The 19,778-nt window shown below is 40.5% G+C and overlaps 1 protein-coding gene across 1 annotated transcript; it reads left to right on the top strand.

Annotated features, from left to right (window-relative positions):
• Window positions 1–2,042: 2,042 nt before the first annotated feature.
• On the top strand, window positions 2,043–15,237 carry LOC108674121. The gene is made up of 11 exons (XM_018162028.2): window positions 2,043–3,839; window positions 4,556–4,704; window positions 5,611–5,762; window positions 6,480–6,581; window positions 8,258–8,746; window positions 9,731–9,882; window positions 11,199–11,349; window positions 12,046–12,169; window positions 13,276–13,389; window positions 14,505–14,619; window positions 14,797–15,237. Exons 1-11 carry the CDS (start codon window positions 2,185–2,187, stop codon window positions 15,035–15,037), a joined length of 3,444 nt encoding a protein of 1,147 aa, XP_018017517.1. The 5' UTR covers window positions 2,043–2,184; the 3' UTR covers window positions 15,038–15,237.
• Window positions 15,238–19,778: the final 4,541 nt, after the last annotated feature.

The raw sequence follows: 19,778 nt of genomic DNA, 5'->3' as shown, positions 1-19,778 counted from the left end.
TCTGTTGTGGTCTAGCGAGAGGACCACATCTCTGTTGTGGCCTTCAAGCGAGAGGACCACATCTCTGTTGTGGCCTTCAAGCGAGAGGACCACATCTCTGTTGTGGCCTTCAAGCGAGAGGACCACAACTATGTTGTGGCCTTCGAGCTAGTAAAGCCTGGTGATGCCGATTATAGTCATATGTATAATCAGCCATAAGTGCCTAGTGTTAAGAAATCCTCCGTTCACTGATTTTTGCATATTTTCATTCTGTATTCTCGTTAATGCTTTATGCTGCGGAATAATTTTGGCTTCTTTTTGAACTTTCGTTTTAGTTTTTAATTTAGCACAACACAGAAGCATTGCAAGGAATCTGATCTACTTGATATGTTGAAACAGCGTCGAAGTGAGTCGTTCCTATGTGTTCTGTTTGTCGAAGATCTCAGCACATGCGATGGTTCCACCTCGTAACATCGTTACGTTAAATGTGCAATTATTATTATAATTATTTTAGTTTTAATGGCCGCATTTATTATCAGATGAATTGTCTTCCATAAAAGTCCTCATTTATTCAATTCTGTGACTTGCCATGCTATACACTGGTAACAATTAAATTAGAATACACTCTGGAAATAAGCACTGATAGACCCTTTTGCCGGGTCAAACCGTGTAAGATGACTCGCATAAAGCCAAAGAGGGCATCGCTATTAGGACAAAGTTTCCATATTTATCGTAGTGTTGACTCCAATATTCTTCTTTCGTGACTACTTTTTTTGCTTTTCTGCCAGCATATGAAAATATTCTTGCATAAAAATTGGCTTTACTTTCACGCTTACTACGTTTCTCTCTTAAAAGAGAAAACACTTTCTAGATTTTGTTTCTATGCCACTCTTTAAATAAGAAGATATATTTAAGATTTATTTTCGAAGTTTTCATGATATATGCCTTTTTTCATTCATTAATAAAGTTTTGAGATTTTTATATCAAGTTCTTCCTGAGCATCTTGTTTGCCGCACGGAAGTGATTGACGTCACTAAGGGGAAAGCGGTTGCCAACTTGGAAAATTATTTAATTTTTTTACTCGAATTTTTCAAATTTATGCAGGCAGTAACTTGAATTTTTAGTTAGATACATTCTAATTTGTTGATAGATGCTCAAACATTAGCAGAAATCACTACTAAATATTATTACTGGCGGTAAAGTTGTAACAGATTCGAGATTCAACTAAATTATCTACCAAGTTGGCAACCCTGCACCGTCCCCTCGGCTCCGTATGGTCATTGGCTGAAATTCTGGTCGTAATTGTTGTCGACGACTGCTCTTCGAAAATAGTACAAATGCCATGTATAACTTGACGGTTAGTCTGGACCATACGACTGTTCTTTATAAATTCTCCGTACAACTGCTCTATACCTACAACTAAATTTCTCTAGCTGCATAGATTATCAATCAGTCTGATCAGCAGAAAAAAGACGACAGCTTTTGTATGTCATTATGAAATAATAGCCAATAGCACGTCTCACCTAATTAGCTAGCTATCATAGTGAAATTGCCTTTTGAAAAACCATTGATGAAAAATAAGCATTTGGGGCGTTGTTTGGAACGCTCCTCAACAGACATGTTGGGGGTTAGACGAGGCGATGGAAGCTGAGCAGTTAAGATAGGTATAGGTTGGTGGGTGGATATAGTATAGGTTCGTGCTTGGATAGATAGTTTGGTGGGTGTTGAGGGAGTTTGTTGGATGTTGAGGTAGGTTGTTAGTTGTTAAGGTAGGTTGTTAGTTGTTAAGGTAGGTTGTTAGTTGTTAAGGTAGGTTGTTAGTTGTTAAGGTAGTTTGTTAGTTGTTAAGGTAGGTTGTTAGTTGTTAAGGTAGGTTGTTAGTTGGGAAGGTAGTATGTTGGTGTTTGTCGAGGTAGGTTGCAGGGTAAGAAGACAGGTTCCGCCAACTAGAACTTCCAACACTATCAATCTTAGATCCAGAAACTGTGTTAGGTGGCTGGCTTTCATTTCTACATCCCTTGCTTGTATTCAGCTAATAAAATCTTATTTTTTCTAACGAATAGTCAGGAATTTCTCCAAAATTCCAGTGATTATTTTCATCGAGCGACATATTCATAGCTGTGTAGCTTCATTACCGTTATATCTACAGTTATTTACAGGATCTATCATTTTCAACTGAGTTTGGTTTTTTGTCTTGTTTCGAGAATGTCTGGTAGCAGTGCAAATTTCTCAACGTACAGAACATTGTTCGAAAAAACTCGAGCTCTCGACTACACCTTTAGGAAACGCCTTGGCACGCAACTGTGGCATCGACGATCACGTCTCGTAAGACTGGAAAAAACGTGTGAGAATTTGCAAGCTGAACGATTATTAGTAATAAAAGGAATCAATCTTTCCAATTTCAATCAAAAAGAATTTGACAATCCAATACCAGCTCTGAGATTTTCGCCAGTTAATTTGTCAGTGCGCACGTTCTGCTCGTCGCCTTCGTCCAGAAATTCAAGTGATGCAAAAATGATTTTCAAGAAAACTAATAATGACGAATCGGTATCATCTCCGCGCAGTCGAAGCGAGATCGATTTCAATGTTGAACATCCACGTCTGCATGAGCGAGGTGATATGCCATCTCTTGCTTCTTTCCACACTTCTTCCCTGACATCACATAAAAAACTGCCGCTTCCGTTCTCTGAAGAAAATCTATCAGAGTCGGAATTCCGTCCTATGCTGGATCCTTTCCTACAGAGATTTTTAACAAACACTACAAGCACTCGTTCATCTTCGTCGGCTGACGGCGTTGAAGTGGAGCTTTCTAACTGCACGGATATTAATTCTGTATATGAAGTTCTCGAATGCAATATTGACCGGCTCACTATCCACACCGCTTGTTCGGCGATCACAAAACTTTACAGCCTGGTGGGATACGGGCTTATCGACTCAAGCTCCATCACTCGTTCGACGATAGGTCCTGTTGACGTTCCAAACCACCGTGTCATGGAGAAGCTGACGCAAGTGCTGGAGAATAACTTACATTGCTTAGATGACGCTAGCATTGCTCGTCTTTTAGTCCATGTTTCATGTTTATCATTGCCGAATAACTCTATGTTGGTTCACAAAATGTTACAGCGTCTTGTGGCACACGCGGACCAACTTGACTTGGAGTCGCTCACTAGGATTCTCGTCCCTTTGCGGAGTCCGGAGTTGAATTACTTCGTGAAAGGGAAATTTATGCCAAGGCTCATGCAATTGTTGAACATATGCAAGAGCAAGGAAGATTACCTCTTGATCAACTATTGCATTACAAACTCGCGTAAACTTTTACCGCTCTCGTTCGCAAGTCTGCACTCGAAAAAAGTCATGGAGCTTCTCGATTTGGGGGTCATTAGGGCCGAAGATCACGGAATTCTAATAGGTCTAGTTCAATTGATCATATTCACCGGATGTCCTTTCGCCTACCACGATTTGCTGGGCCGAGTAACCTCCTTACTTGCATCCAGAACCACACATTTGGAAACGAATGAGATAATCGAGCTATGTGCCTACTGCCAGCTCAATAAACTAGACCGGCACTTGATGGTGAATCTTTACCGGCAAGCAGCTCTTGCGATGTCCACCGAAAGTGACCCATTGATACAAGGCAACTTATTTCTTTGTCTGTCACCGGAGTGCGCGCAGACTTTGAAGTCAGACATCGTCGAGGTTGTGAAGAAACTTTTGGACGCTCCGCTCTCAAATGCGCATATGCGTGTCGTGTACCTCATACTGCGCTCGCGTATCATCGATGACTTCGATATCATCAACCGCTTCTGGGACAAAGTCCTCTCAGGACTTGAAGAAATTTTGGCACGTGATGAAATCTTCAAGTAAGCTTGGATTAACTCGTAGGTGTTGAATTTTTTTTCTCCAATTTTAGAGCATTGCAATATGATTCCGAATGTTTTTTTACATCTGTTGGCGGTACATGGTTAATTTATAATATCACTTAAGTTAAGAGTACGTTTGCTTTGGAATATATCGCACATTGTTGGCTTACAATTCAAGCTTGATTATCATGGAAAATGAAAGTCCAAATGCGTCAAAATAAGAAAGGTTGTCATTTGTATATTGCTGGGCGGATCGGAGAGGACATAAGAGTTCCTATGTCGTATGATATCCCGCACATTGTAGACATACAAATGAGGCATGACTATAATGTAAGATAAAGTCGTAAATTCAACAATGTTGAAATGTATCATAATAAAAAAGGTCGTAAATTCAACACTGTTGAAATGTATCGTAATAAAAAAGGTCGTAAATTCTACAAAGTTGAAATGTATCATAATAAATAAGGTCGTAAGTTCAAAAATGTTGAAATGTATCATAATAAAAAGGTCGTAAATTCCACAATGTTGAAATATATCATAATAAAAAAGGTCGAAAATTCAATAATGTTGAAATGTACCATAACAAAAAAGGTCGTAAATTCTACAAGTTTTTGTACGTTTCACGTTACGTTTCACGTTACGTTTGTACGTTTCACGTTACGTTTGTACGTTTCACGTTACGTTTGTACGTTTCACGTTACGTTTGTACGTTTCAGAGATGACGCGCTGGGTCGCGACGCGGCGATCGCGCAAGTGCAGCAGCGGTATTTGTACTTCAACCAAAACCTGGGGGGGCAGTATCGCCATAAGGCCTTCGAGCAGCGTATCATTGAGCTCATCAACGGGCAGATGCACTCCGTAGCTGGTAATTAAAGTCATAAATCCATGGATACTTGGTTAAAAACTGGTAATTAATACCATCACTTATTCCGTAGCTGGTAATTAATACCATCAGTTATATGAATACTTCATTAAAAACTGTTAATTAATACCATTAGTTCTATGGATACTTCATTAAAAACTGCTAATTAATACCATCAGTTCTATGGATACTTCATTAATAATTAGTCGTGTGATCGGAACCAAAGCTTTCTAGAAGTCATCAACATCAACTATATGGACTTTATTATTACTAAGTCGTCAACTAAAGAAGAATTTATTATTCAATATTGTGTTCAGAACCAAAACAATAACACGGCACCTTAAGCAGAACAATTGATCATGAAATTTTGACCACGAACACCTGAAGATATTTACTTGAATGAATATTTTCATATTGTCCAATTATGAATCTAGTCATATTGTCAAAATGTATATATTCATATTGTCAAAATGTATATATTCATATTGTTATATTGTCCAAAAAGTAACAACACAATTTTCACCACACCCCTTTGCTGTTCCAAACTGCTTCAGGATGACTTGCACAAAGGGCAAAAATTGCGTCGATATTTAGACAGAATCACTCTCATTTGTCTGAGTGATGATTTTATACCGCATACCCACCCACAGGGTCGATGGTGGGGCCCATGGTGCGTCAATATTTGGACAGAATCACTGTCATTTCTCTGCGTGATGTTTATACCGCATCCCCCTCTCCCCAGGGTCGGTGGTGGGGTGTATGGTGCGTCGATATTTGGACAGAATCACTCTCATTTCTCTGCGTGATGTTTATACCCAGGTTCGATGGTGGGGTGTATGGTGCGTCAATATTTGGACAGTATCACTCATTTCTCTGCGTGATGTTTATACCGCATCCACCTCCCCCCAGGGTCGATAGTGGGGCGTATGGTGCGTATGGGGAGCTTCGTGCTTGCGTACAGTGACGCCGGCGCCCTCCCCGCCCCCCTAGTGGCCTCCCTCCTCTCTGTCGCCCCCCGTCTCAACGTCAAGGACCTGCAGCTCCTAACCCGCGGTCTGCAGGTAACCTGCTGCTCCTGACCCGCGGTCTGCAGGTAACCTGTAGCTCCTGAGCCGCGGTCTGCAGGTAACCTGCAGCTCCTGACCCGCGGTCTGCAGGTAACCTGCAGCTCCTAGTTTGAATATATATCCTTAGTATGTGTTTCGTACGTAGCAGTCGCAGGCCACGCTGGACCAGCGTCTGTATTTCGCCGCCTTATTAATTATGTTAGTATTGATTATTGATTATTCTAATTATTATTACTTTATTTCTGTTAATTCTTAATAATTGAGGAGTAAAGATGAGTAATAAAAGTCTACTAAATTGTGATGGAAATTGATTCCATTTGTAAATCTATATACGAAATGGTAACGTATAGATATCTTTGCATTATTTTTAAAATACGTTAATTCTGCTGCATGTTATGACGATGCACTATGGTACGTCACCGGCAATGCAGTGCATCACACGTCACTGACGATGCGTCACACGTCACTGACGATGCGTCACACGTCACTGACGATGCGTCACACGTCACTGACGATGCGTCACACGTCACTACGTCACTGACGACGCGTAACGTCACTGACGACGCGTAACGTCACTGACGATGCGTCACACGTCACTGACGATGCTGTACACGTCACTGACGATGCTGTACACGTCACTGACGATGCGTCACACGTCACTGACGATGCTGTACGTCACTGACGATGCTATACACGTCTCTTATATCACAGGTATCACAGGCGTTCAACAGAGGCTGCTATAACGTGGGCTACGTCAGCAAGATGACCTCCCTCGCACACGCCCTCGCCGCCTGCTGCCATCGTCTCGCCCTCGTCAGTTGTTTACCCTCGGCCTTCCCTCGTTTCCCTTTCTTTGCCATGTTTCTTTAATTCTCCCTCATTTTCATTTTCTTTGTCGTATTTCTTTAGTCCATGTTTAAAAAAATCTTTACCCTCGGCCTTTCCTCATTCTCATTTTTCATTTCTTTGCCATGTTTCTTTAATTCTTGTTTAAAAAAATCTTTACCCTCGGCCTTCCCTCATTCTCCTTTTCTTTGCCATGTTTCTTTAGCTCATGTTTAAAAAATCTTTAGCCTTGGTCCTTCCATAGTTTTACCTTTCTTCGCCATGTTTCTTTGGAAAAAGTTCAAGAATCGGCATTCTTGAAATATCTAGTTTCTACAGGCCATGGGCCTGTTTCTTCAATGCCGACACTTCGATTCTTCTATTCTATTCTTCTATTCTATTCTTCTTTAGTTCATGTTTAAAAAAAATCTTTAGCCCCGGCCTTCTCTCGTTCTCACTTTCTTTGTCGTATTTCTTTAGTTCGTGTTTTAAAAAAATTATCTTTAGCCTCGGTCTTCCCTCATTTCCCTTTCTTTGCCGAATTTCTTTAGTTCACCATTGAAAAAATCTTTAGCCTCGGCTTTTCCTCATTCTCATTTTCTTTGCCATATTTCTTTAGTTCCTGTTTAAAAAAATCTTTAGCCTCGGTCTGTCCTCGTTCTCATTTTCTTTGCTGCATTTCTTTAGTTCATGTTTAAAAAAAAAATTAAGCCTCGGCCTTCCCTCGTTCTCATTTTCTTTGCCATGTTTCTTTAGTTCATGTTTAAAAAAATCTTTAATAGCCTCGGCCCCTTATTTCCCTTTTTCTTTGCCGTATTTCTTTAGTTCATGTTTAAAAAAAATTTTTTTAGCTTCTGCCTTTCTTCATTTTCTTTGCCATGTTTCTTTAGTTCATGTTTAAAAAAATCTTTAGCCTCGGCCTTTCCTTATTCATATTTTGTTTGAAATATTTCTTTAATTTACGTTTAAAAAAGGAAGTGATGGATTGATTGAAGTTGTAGTTTCATTTTAGACTTACACTATCTTTTCACTTGCGTTCTCCTGGCGATTTATGACAATAAGCTCATACAAATAATCTCAGAGTTTCTTTTTATACTTAAACATTCGGATTTATACATTGAAACCACCTTTGCAAAATGTATGGATGAGTCCGATTTTGTAAGCCTTATATAAATTTGTATATGTGCCTCAATTTGTATATGAGCGTCATGAATTTAACTTCTAAAATTCTTATCCGTTAAGTTCCAGAGTCACGTTCCTTCAGTTCACTGTACTACATTTAAACCTTGCAGCTGAACGCAAGTGTAATGAATAATGCAAACATTGCACCTGAGTGCTGATGTAATACGTAAAATTTGCAGCTGACTACAGATGTGATATTTCATCAATATTCACGTAAACATTGCAGCTAATTACATATGTAATATATAATTAATAATTCACGTAGACATTACAGCTGATTACAGGTTAAATATTTCAATAATATTTCACATTAACATTGCAGCTGATTACATTTCATTAATGATTAACATAAAAATTACAGCTGATTACTGATGTAATAATTCCTTAATAATTCACGTAAACACTGCAGCTGATTGCAGATGTAATACTTCAATTATATTTCACATAAACATTGCAGCTAATAACACATATTATATTTCCAGAAGAGCAGCAGTTTGCAAGACCTCATTCGTGTGACAAGGGCAAGCGCCATCGTTGACGAACTGTTCAGCAAATACAGCGACCACGTCTTGACGAATCCCTTGACAAACTCCTTGTCTTGGACCAAAGGCATTATTCCTACTCCTCTTTCCCCTTATACTTTTAACCCGATAGATCACCCTGCAAAATCCCTTACGTCCCCTTACACTCTTAACTCTACAAATCCCTCTGTTAAACCCTCGTCTTCCTCCCAATTCAGTGGCGTTAGCACGCAACCCCATTTAACCCCCCACCCAAATGATACAATTTATTCCTCCCCTCAACCCCCAGTTTTCAGTGAAGGTTCAAATTTAAATAGTTACGTTACTGCAGAGTCTGTAACGCTTTCTAAAGTAACTCCCATCGTCGCCCAACACCTTTATGAGCTGACGACCAAAGATGCCTTCATCACCGCACAAACTTACGCACGATCTAAATTCTATAATGTCCAGGTATTTACCATCTGAAATCTTATTTTTTTCTCATTATAAACATTTTCAAAGTGTCCAGGTCTATACTTTCAAAAAATTTAAGAGATCGTAAGCTCATCAGCCAATCATTGACGGCCTTTCGAGCAAAATCCACCAATCATAGATAAGAAAATAGAGCGTAAGAACTTACGTTCACTTAGCGAGTTTTGAAAGTATGGCCCCAGGCAGGTAACCTGGACAATCTTGCACCAATCTTGTTTTTGCTCATAAGCAATCTTATTAAATTTATTTGTATTAAACACATCTAAAAAGCCGATGTTCAAAAATAATAATAAGAATGAAATAATTATAATAAAAAAATTATTATTGATGATAACAATGGCAATAATGTTTATGAAAAATAACGGAAATCGTAATTAAAATGATCTGAATGAAGTAATGGAACGATAATAATTAGAATGAAATTATACCACAATAATGGTGAAGGTGAAAATAATAATTTAATCACCATGGAAAGGGTGATTATAATAACAAAATAGCAATATAAATGACAATAGAAAATAATAATATTATTAATACCGTAATGTAATGGTAATAATACCACTTAAAACACAATAGTATGAGTATTAATAATGATAATAATAACAACAAAATAGCAATATAAATGAGAATAGGTAATAATAATATTGTTACTACAGTAATGTAATGGGTAATAATACCAATTAAATCACAATAGTAAGAGTATTAATAATGATAATAATAACAACAAAATAGCAATATTAATGAGAATAGGTATTAATAATATTGTTACTACAGTAATATAATGGGTAATAATACCAATTAAATCACAATAGTAAGAGTATTAATAATGATAATAATAACAACAAAATAGCAATATTAATGAGAATAGGTAATAATAATATTGTTACTACAGTAATGTAATGGGTAATAATACCAATTAAATCACAATAATAAGGGTAATAATAATGATTATAATAACAACAGGTGCTAGACGCGGTGCTGCTGCTCTTGTACCAGGACAGGGCCCGGGTCCAGGGCCTGACGGTGGGCCAAGCGCTGCACTCCACCTTCATGCTGGGCCACGCGCCCCCCTTGCCCCTCCAGGCCATGAGGGCCCTCTCCTCCGTCGTCGCCGGGTGCGCCAGGGGCTTTGGGATGTGGGCTTTGGGGCTTTGTGGCGTGGGTTTTGGGGCTGTGAGGCGTGGGGTTTTGGGGCTTTGAGGCTGAGGCTGTGAGGCGTGGGTTTAGGAGCTTTGAGGCGTGGGTTTTGGGGCTTTGAGGCGTGGGCTTAGGTGATGTGTGGCGGTGGCTTAGGGGCTGTGAGGTGTGGACTTAGGGGCTGTGAGGTGTGGGCTTAGGGGCTGTGAGGTATGGGTTTTGGGGCTGTGGGTTTTGGGGCTGTGAGGCGTGGGTTTTAGGGCTTTGAGGCGTGGGTTTTAGAGCTGTGAGGCGTGGGCTTAGGGGCTTTGAGACGTGGGTTTTGGGGCTTCGAGGCGTGGTCTTTGGGGCTTTGAGGCGTGGGCTTTGGAGCTTTGAGGCGTCGGTTTTGGGGCTTTGACCCGTGGGTTTTGGGGCTTTGAGGCTTGGGTTTTAGGGCTTTGAGACGTGGGCTTTGGGGCTTTGAGACGTGGGCTTTGGGGCTGAGAGGCGTGGGCTTTTGGAGCTGTGTGGCGTGGGCTTAGGGGCTGTGAGGTGTGGGCTTAGGGGCTGTGAGGCGTGGGGGTTGGGGCTGTGAGGCGTGGGTTTTGGGGCTGGGAGGCGTCGGTTTTGGGGCTTTGAGGCGTGGGCTTAGGGGCTGTGAGGCGTGGGTTTTGGAGCTGTGAGGCGTCTGTTTTGGGGCTTTGAGGCGTGAGTTTTGTGGCTGTGAGGCGTGGGTTTTGGGGCTTTGAGGCGTGGGTTTTGAGGCTATGATACGTTGGTTTTGGGGCTGGGATGCGTTGGTTTTGGGGCTGTGAGGCGTGGGTTTTGGGGCTGTGAAGCGTCGGTTTTGGGGCTGTGAAGCGTCGGTTTTGGGGCTTTGAGGCGTGCGCTTAGGGGTTTTGGGGCTTTGAGGCGTGGGTTTTGGGCTTTGCGGCTTGGGGCTTTGGGGCTGTGAGGTGTGGGCTTTGGGGCTGTGAGGCGTGGGTTTTGGGGCTTTGAGGCGTTGGTTTGGGGCTGTCAGGCGTGTGCTTTGGGGCTTTGGGGCTGTGAGGCGTCGGTTTTGGGGCTTTGAGGAGTGGGTTTTGGGGCTTGATGGGTTTACCATGGGCTGGATGGTGTGTGCTTGGAGGCTTTTGGACAAAATTTTTTTCTTCTAATTGTTAGGGTCTGAGTTTGGCGATGTTTTGGCTTGATTCTTTAGTAATGAATTAATTTTGAATGCATGCCGTGAATTTATGAATTAATAGTGAATGGATGGTGAATTTATGAATTGTATCTTGTATGCATGACTTGAATTAATAAATTGTTACAGGGACCTGAGTTCGATGCACGGCCTGCAGCTGCTGAACGCTGTCGTGGCGCTGTCGTTCTACCAGTCGCTGACGGCGCCCCTCATCAGGAAGGTGTTCAACGTGGCCTTCATGGACCTGCTCGACAGGGAGATGCAGACCTGCATGTCTAAAGTGGGTCAAAAGGGCGGCCTGTATGTCTAAAGTGGGTCAAAAGGGCGGGTTGTATGTCTAAAGTGGGTCAAAAGGACGGCCTGTATATCTAAAGTGGGACAAAAGGGCGGGTTGTATGTCTAAAATGGGTCAAAAGGGCGGCCTGTATGTCTAAAGTGGGACAAAAGGGCGGGTTGTATGTCTAAAGTGGGTCAAAAGGGCGGCCTGTATGTCTAAAGTGGGTCAAAAGGCGGCCTGTATGTCTAAAGTGGGTCAAAAGGCGGCCTGTATGTCTAAAGTGGGTCTAAAGGGCGGCCTGTATGTCTAAAGTGGGTCAAAAGGGCGGCCTGTATGTCTAAAGTGGGACAAAAGGGCGGCCTGTATGTCTAAAGTGGGACAAAAGGGTGGGTTGTATGTCTAAAGTGGGACAAAAAGGGCGGGTTGTATGTCTAAAGTGGGTCAAAAGGGCGGCCTGAATGTCTAAAGTGGGTCAAAAGGACAGCCTGTATATCTAAAGTGGGTCAAAAGATCGGCCTGTATGTTTAAAGTGGGTCAAAAGAACGGCCTGTACGTCTAAAATACTCCTTTCAGCTCAATTGATCAGTATTGGATGTCATTTTATGTCTTGATAAAGGGTTATTATTAAAAAATTCTATTTGTGTTCTCTTTCTATTAATTTATGCTTCGTTTTTTGTCCGCCAACTCGTCATCTTGCAGACGTTCTACCCCCGGCAAGTGCGCAGGCTGCTGATGGAGGTGAACCGCAGCGTGTGTATTGACCACCCTGAGACTCGCGTGCCGTGGTTCCATGACCAGTACTGCAGCGACCACATGCAGACCGGTCAGTTTAATGGTCTAGTTTCCTATTGGTTGATATTATTGATGGTCTAGTTTCCTATTGGTTGATATTATTGATGGTCTAGTTTCCTATTGGTTGATATTATTGATGGTCTAGTTTCCTATTGGTTGATGTTATTGATGGTCTAGTTTTCTATTGCTTGATTTTATTGATGGTCTAGTTTCCTATTGGTTGATGTTATTGATGGTCTAGTTTTTTCCTATTGGTTGATATTATTGATGGTCTAGTTTCCTTCCTATTGGTTGATATTATTGATGGTCTAGTTTCCTATTGGTTGATCTAGCAAATATTGACCACCCCGAGACTCGCGTGCCGTGGTTCCGTGACCAATACTGCAGCGACTACATGCAGACCGGTCTGTTTAATGGTCTTGTTTCTTATTGGTTGATATTATTTATCTAGAAAACATTGACCACCCCGAGATACGCGTGCCTCATGTAGCATACACAATTTATCTTGATCGGTATAATATTTAGTTGTTATTAAGACGAATCATGTTAATTATATGATTTATTCAGCTATTAACTATCTAAGTCAGTTCCCTATTGACTAATTAAAGTCAACTTTCCTCTTGATTAGGATCTTTAACAAATATCGACCGTCCCGATCCGAACGAGTAATTTTTTGACTGTACTGATAAAGACTAAATAGGTTCGTTTGTTCGTTAAAGTTTCAAGTAAACATCATTCCGCTAACAGTCGAGGCGATAAGGGTTGCCTATTTAAATAGTACCGATCGCTAAAAATTATTTGCTGTCTAAATTTTACAGATTAATTTGTTCTAATCAAGGTTGATTGTTCCTATAATTGGGATTGTTTCTTTTTGCAATTAGGATTGAATGTAAGGATTATTCATTTTTCTAATTAGGCTTAATTTTTAGCGCATTTTCTCATTTATGGAAAAAATGCACTATTGTGCTCGCCATGTCCGTCTGTCCGTCCGTGACTTCACGTTTTCGTCGACGAGAAAATGCGCTCTCTGTCTCTCACTGCAGTGAGTACTGTGTTATAATTTTTCCTAATTTGGCGATTTTTTTCTTGTAATGACTGTTGTTGCAATTATTGTTCATTATTGTTCTAATTGTACAGCATGTCACCGACATGACGGGTTCAGTGGGGAGGTGCGTGACGTGCTCTCAAGGGTGCTGGGAGGCAAGAGCTGCTTCAGCCCCAACCTCTACTCCCCTTACTACTACCACATGGGTCAGACATCACCTTTTTTTATGTGGCCAATAAGTTGTAGTTATTTAATTATAACCTCTACTCCCCTTACTACTACCACATGGGTCAGACATCACTTTTTTTATGTGGCCAATAAGTTGAAGTTTTTTTAAACCCAAAGTATAATGTATAGGATAAAGTAAAAGTTACTGAAAGCCTGAGTCAAAAATGGTTGACACTCTACCTAATTTCCAAAGATAGTAAAATGTTGTTAAATGTCTTTTCCAACCAAATAAACGATAAATTTCGTTGACTCATCTGTTAAGATACGCCTGAACAGAGGTTTTGGTCTCGGATAAATATTATAGAGGTTTAGATTCATAGTAACTGGGTTCCTTAGTTCGTTAAAGGCGCATACGTGTTTTGAGCAACAATTTATTTTGGTCGTTTCCAGTCAATAAGTGGGCTTTAAAAGGCATGTTATGATCAAAGATAATCAGCGAACAGCATAGAAGAGCAGCATCGTAATTAGGACGGTAAAGGCCGAAAATTGTCCAACTGAATTGAGTTAGCCAATCACTGTTAATGGGCCAGTACTGGCGGTCAGTATACCTTTCAAATGCCGCAACTAAGTATCACGCTAATGGCTGCGTGTGAAGGGTTAACTAGGACCTCCCGTGGCCAGTAGCGCCTATACACGAGGCCAATAGCACGGTAAATAGTGGCGGATAGTATTTGAAAGTTGCACTGGCCGCCACTATTGTCCCCGTGTACAAGCACACTCTGGGTTAAAGTAGTTCCTGCTTAATTTACTTCATATTAGGTAGTGTACTTTTATTTTCCTTTACTTTACTACTGTCGCTTATACTTTTCTTACACGACTTCTCGTCACATTTTCTTTTTTTTATACTCTTATTGCACGACTTCTCATGAAATTTCTTTTGGAATACCTGGAATATTCATACTCTAACAATATTTTTATCACTCTCTTGATATTTTATCGAGAAATATTTTGTAAAATGTGTGGTTCTTGAACCTTTACACCCAATTTACCCATAGTGCTCGTCAGTTGTCAGTCATGGAATTGTTGGTTTTGGTACTCTATTGTATTATCAACTTTCATCTCTTGTGCTGAAATTATTTCACGTCAATTGCAGATTTCAGTTTTGTGTTGGATGACAAAGGCAACGCGGTGCCACCGGCAGAGCAGCCTTCCCCGCTGCACCCCCGCACCCCGGCTGTGCTAACCCCACTGCCTCCAGGATACTCCAGGTCGCTCTCCATTTTTTCATTTTAAAATAATTTTCTTTTATTTTAGTGTTACTTCACCATTAATTCGATTTATTTGAACTAGTTTTTTATGATTCGACATAATATTTGAAAGAGCAATGCTATTAATTTGTACACTAATGGATTTAATTCTAATTAAAGTCATCCCTCCATGCTCAGACATTGCATTCTCTTGCACAACAAGTCCCACTTCGTTCAGCGCCAGAGCACCGACGATGCAGGCACAATGACGATCGCTGGGCAACTGAACGGCGAGCAACAGATGAAGCAACGACACCTCGAGGTTCTTGGCTATGACGTCATCAATGTGTCGCGTCATGAATGGCAGGCAATGGCGCTAAGCACCAACAATAGCAAACAGGCTTACCTCAACGACAAAATATATTCGGGCAGGAGATAAGGGGAACTGATTAAGGGACGCCATTTTTATGAACGCCATAGACGTTCTTGATTCTTGTATAGAGTAATTCAATCTGATCATGGATTAACTGATACTAGGTAGTTATGTCCGACGTAGCAGTCCCAGGTCACGCTGAAGTGCCGTCTAAAGCCCGGTTTACACGCTCAGTTTTACACAACGATTTGTCTGCGCAGTTCTAATCGTTGCAGACAAAACGTTGCGTGTGGACGGAAAAACTGCGCAGTTTTGGAGCCGGCGGGAAAACTGCGCAGTTCCATCGAAATCTGAGCTACCGAGCATAGATTTCGATGAACTGCGCAGACAAGTCGGAACGTGTGGACGGTAGCACAGTTTTCCGATTCGATTTGTGCTCAGTTTCAATGATTCTGGCGACCATGGCGGACCTGTGTATCAAGTTTTATCGAGCTACGTTCATTACTTCGGGAGATATTCCATGCTCGCCGAATTTGGGGAGACCGTCCGTAAAATTTGTCCGAGACGTCTCCATGGCGAGATCGCGCAAAACTGAGCAAACTACTCAGATAAGTCGGTACCGTGTGGACGCTCTAAAAAGTGCAACGATTTCATTCCGACTTAAAACTGCGCAGACTAATCGTTGTGAAAACTGAGCGTGTGGACCGGGCTTTAAATATCTTCTGGGTATCGTATGAAAAACATCGTATCGGCCCTGGATATCGTATGAAAAATCGATCAAATTAGTGATCTTTTTTCTCATTCGTACTGAGGATTAGAACTCTTTTTATTCCCTCTATGGAAGTTAATGTAAAGTGTATGCCAATCTTGAAGAGTAGCGTCAGTCACTGAAGACGCGTCAACCTCAGGTTTTGGTCGATTCACAAGAATCCTCTGGGAATGCAGTGGATGTATAAAATTCTATTGAAATATTATGTACACTAAGCTGTGTAATAAATATATTTTTTAACTCTATTTGTTATTTTTCACCTCAACTGTCTAGAAATTTGACGGAAATGGTTATCAAAAGCGTATTTCTGCAATGGGCAAGTTTACTTTGGTCCGTCGTATATTTCAACGAACGCAGATGTTTATCAAATCACAGAAATATTCTGGTCATCGGTGACACACGCAAATTTTTTTTATGTACCCGTAAATGCTAGCGAATATTTAGTTTAGTTAGTTATCGAATAACTGGTACTATAAATACTTGTCTCGTATGCAGGAAATGGATTAAGAGTTTAATACATTTGATCTAAATTAATATTAAGACTCATCACACTGAGTATGATTTGTTCGCATATCGGAAAAGCACTTGAATTATAGCCATTCCATTCCAACGCGTATGCCAGACCATATGTGCTTCTACCTGTACTCCACCCAAATGCCAGCCTTATATGAGTGCCTCAACTGTCCGTGGGTCATAGAGTCCGTTCAGTCCGTTGGCGTAGGAACCCGTAATACGTTCCAGGCGCCGTACCATCGAAAGTAGTTAAACTTCTTCTGCAATTCCCTGATAACTTTTCGTGCCCTTCTTGTACTTTGGCCGGTACGTGTACTTTAGCAAGTTTTTAATGTACCACCCCAGATTAATAAATTCAATATTAAAGACAGTAGCTTATCGTTCAGCTATTATTTATAAACCGAGTGCATTGAATGATCCGTAGACGAGTCTACAATAGACCTTCAGTGGCCACAACTCTCATAATGGTACGTGAGACATTAAGTCTCAATCAATTTGCGATTCGTTAAATTAAGTGCTGCGGAACAACCGACTGTTTTGGTATTACATAGAACAATATCATTGAACAAAAAATACACTTTTTGCATTTATTAATAATGGTACAGCAGCAATTCAAATGTGCATCAAATTGAATATGAATTGAACAATTTTTCGAAGGCGTGCAGAGAAATGTAAACGATGTTTATGATGAAATTTTCATGCTATTGAATACTAATTCTTCCTGCATGATATGTAACGTTTTCCCTCGTCTGATATGAAGTCCTTAACAACAAGTATTTGCCAGGAATGGGCGTATCTGCTACAGACTCCTGCTTGTCCTTCCTGTTCCATGGGCTTGTAAAGTGAACGAAGTTACCAAACGTTCCACAGTCACACTCACACAGAGAGTGAGAGAGAGAGAGAGACTCAGAGTCAAGACTCGAGAACTGTGAAGTCGAGATTCGAGAATCGAGATTCCCCACTCCCCACTCAGTCCCCAGTTGCTGGTTTCCCTTTGTTCTGAGAGGTTGTGTGACTCGTCCGCCGCGATACGCGCTTGAGTTCACCAACGTCAGGTTTAGAAACTCGTGTCTACAAATTACGTGCATCAGTGCAAAATTGTTCAAATTTGAAATTCATCTGTGTGTAAGAGTTATGACTTTGACTGTTTGTTGAAAATGGTGATTTAGATCGAAAAGAATAGTTGCGATTGATAATTATCTCGTTAGTCAATATCTGCTTGTTCGGTTGACTAAGTAAGCATGCTGAAGTTAGCCAGTTTACTAATTTAACTTTTGGGATTGTAGACTAGAAGTTGATAGTTGTTATTAACATTTCGGAAAGGAGTTGACACATATTCCTACTATAGCAGTCGTTGCAACTTGCTAGGGGTCGAAAATCCCTGCAATTTTAGTAGGTATACAGTTTTCCTAGCTAGCCTATTAAATCCTAAATCCATCCGGGCGATCCGGCTAATATTATTCAAGTCAAACTAATTGGTATGATAATTGATGAAATACCCGTTCAAGGCCCGCAATTTACACAGGACTCCCGTCGCATTTACTTCCAATTGTTTTGAAGTATGCGCAGAAAAAGTTTCTCAATTAAGTTCGATTTATCTATAATTAATGTTCAAACTTCAATATTCATTAGAACTCTCCTCTCCTAGTTAGGCTAGTTTTGCAATGCCCTACTACACTATAAATAAATAGTAGGTAACCTATATATACTACTATAAATGACATCCGCCAACTATAAATAAAGTTTCAGGTCCAGGTATTATCGCGACAAGATATGTATTCTGGATACGCGCCCCAACAGCCCCTAATCCCCTATACTCGTTTATTGCGGACCTAGGTTTCCTTCATCATACACATCTTATCTGTTACTTCATCCTATTTCTGACCACTCTGTAATGTGCCAACTCTCTTTTTTTCCCTCGCTTTGCTAGTGGCAACACCGGCACTGGCGGCACACCCTTCATATCCAGAAACAAACTTCGGCAAATGCGATTAGATATTATATTTTACGTTTATTTGCGTCACTGTTCGTTAGTTCACATTGATGTTCTAAGTACGTATCGAGCGTTTGCGAAGTGCAAACCGCTAAGTTATTTCACAAGACACGACATCCTTTTCTTCCATTCCCTGACGATTCAAAATTGTAGTCAGTAGCCGAGTAGGTACGCTTGTAATTGGATCGCGGGGCCCTGACCCTATAACTTACTCAGTCTCAACTGTCAAGTCTCGCACAATATGTAGGATTAAAGGTGGTATACTAGTTTAACGGAGTCAAATGAGACACTCGTGACCAACTAGTATTCATTCACTAGTGTCTCAGTAAACTTTGTACTTTTTCAATTACTAAATATGTTTCATGCGAGTGGATCGAATTTGCTTGCTTCTAAATCGAAATTTAAATCTATTATTTGCCTACATAATAATAAACAAATTGTCCACCGAGTGAAATTTTTCTTAAAAACAGTCTTGACCGTTGTTTTTATCGGGGGTCGGAGCTAGGGGAGGTTACTTGAAGTTGGTCGCTAGCCGATGACCGTTGAGCGCTGATGACTCACCGATGCATGGCAGCCCTGCTACTGCCCACCCTCAACGGTGACTGCACTTCCCAGTGCCTAACCTTATCGCCCCTCCATATTATAATTAATTTCGCAATGTCAACTCTTGCTTGCTAATTCAAATAAAGGTATTTACTTCTCCTCACTACGATATAACTACCTACGTACCTAATTTTACAGATAACCTTACTTTCTATACAGTACGGTATATTATATACGTATACATAAACTATTCACTAATTTTAGATGTTTTTAAACCTAATTAGGTTGTATTTCATTAAATTATCTAGAAGAATTTCGGTATGAAAATATAGTTTTTTTATTGGTATTTTTGTTTTAATGTGTTGAAGATTCCAAAGCTAAGCGTAACTTGACAGTGAGTTTGATTTGACTGACGGGCTGTGATTAATCAATAACTTACTAAGAAATAAGAATCTCTAACAAATAAACATGAGGTCAATTATAGCTATTTAATTCTAAAGCTTGAGCTCATTACTTCCGAGTTCCGGGTTAGTTGGTCTCGGGTTGGCTGAACGAGAAAAATCGAAACTTACTATCGATTGGTCGTAGTTGGGTTAGTCGTAGCCCGGAAGAGTTAATTGCTTTCGGGTATCGAGCGTAGTTTGAATATGTCACCTAATTAGTGAGGAACGCAGGTACTGACAATTCGGCTTCATTCTACGAACTTTATACGAGTTAATAACTAAAACAACAATTGTTTTTAGCTCTTATATTCCTAAAGTTTCGTGCTTTCTCTAAGTGCTTTTTGCTCAGATATTTTCAGACATTTCGTTAATTGATTTCAAGGTTAACTTAGTATAGCACAACAGTCAACATGCAAGATCGAACAAGTGACGACACAGCATGGGATGATGAGAGCTCGCTCAACCATACTATCTACCATGATTACAGTAGATTTTCTGGTAGTAATGATAGTGATGAAGGTCGATGTAGAGAGGCCAATAATTCTT

The sequence above is a fragment of the Hyalella azteca genome, unplaced genomic scaffold (assembly GCF_000764305.2).
Source record: "Hyalella azteca isolate HAZT.00-mixed unplaced genomic scaffold, Hazt_2.0.2 contig13798, whole genome shotgun sequence".
In the NCBI taxonomy this organism is placed as follows: domain Eukaryota; kingdom Metazoa; phylum Arthropoda; class Malacostraca; order Amphipoda; family Hyalellidae; genus Hyalella; species Hyalella azteca.
This window is presented reverse-complemented; position numbering and strand designations above follow the sequence as displayed.

Coding starts and splice junctions, on each gene's coding strand:
- LOC108674121 (XM_018162028.2), top strand. CDS start 2,185: ATGTCTGGTAGCAGTGCAAATTTCTCAACGTACAGAACATTGTTCGAA. Junction 4,705..5,610: donor GCAGATGCACTCCGTAGCTG/GTAATTAAAGTC, acceptor ACCTCCCCCCAG/GGTCGATAGTGGGGCGTATG. Junction 14,620..14,796: donor CTGCCTCCAGGATACTCCAG/GTCGCTCTCCAT, acceptor CTCCATGCTCAG/ACATTGCATTCTCTTGCACA.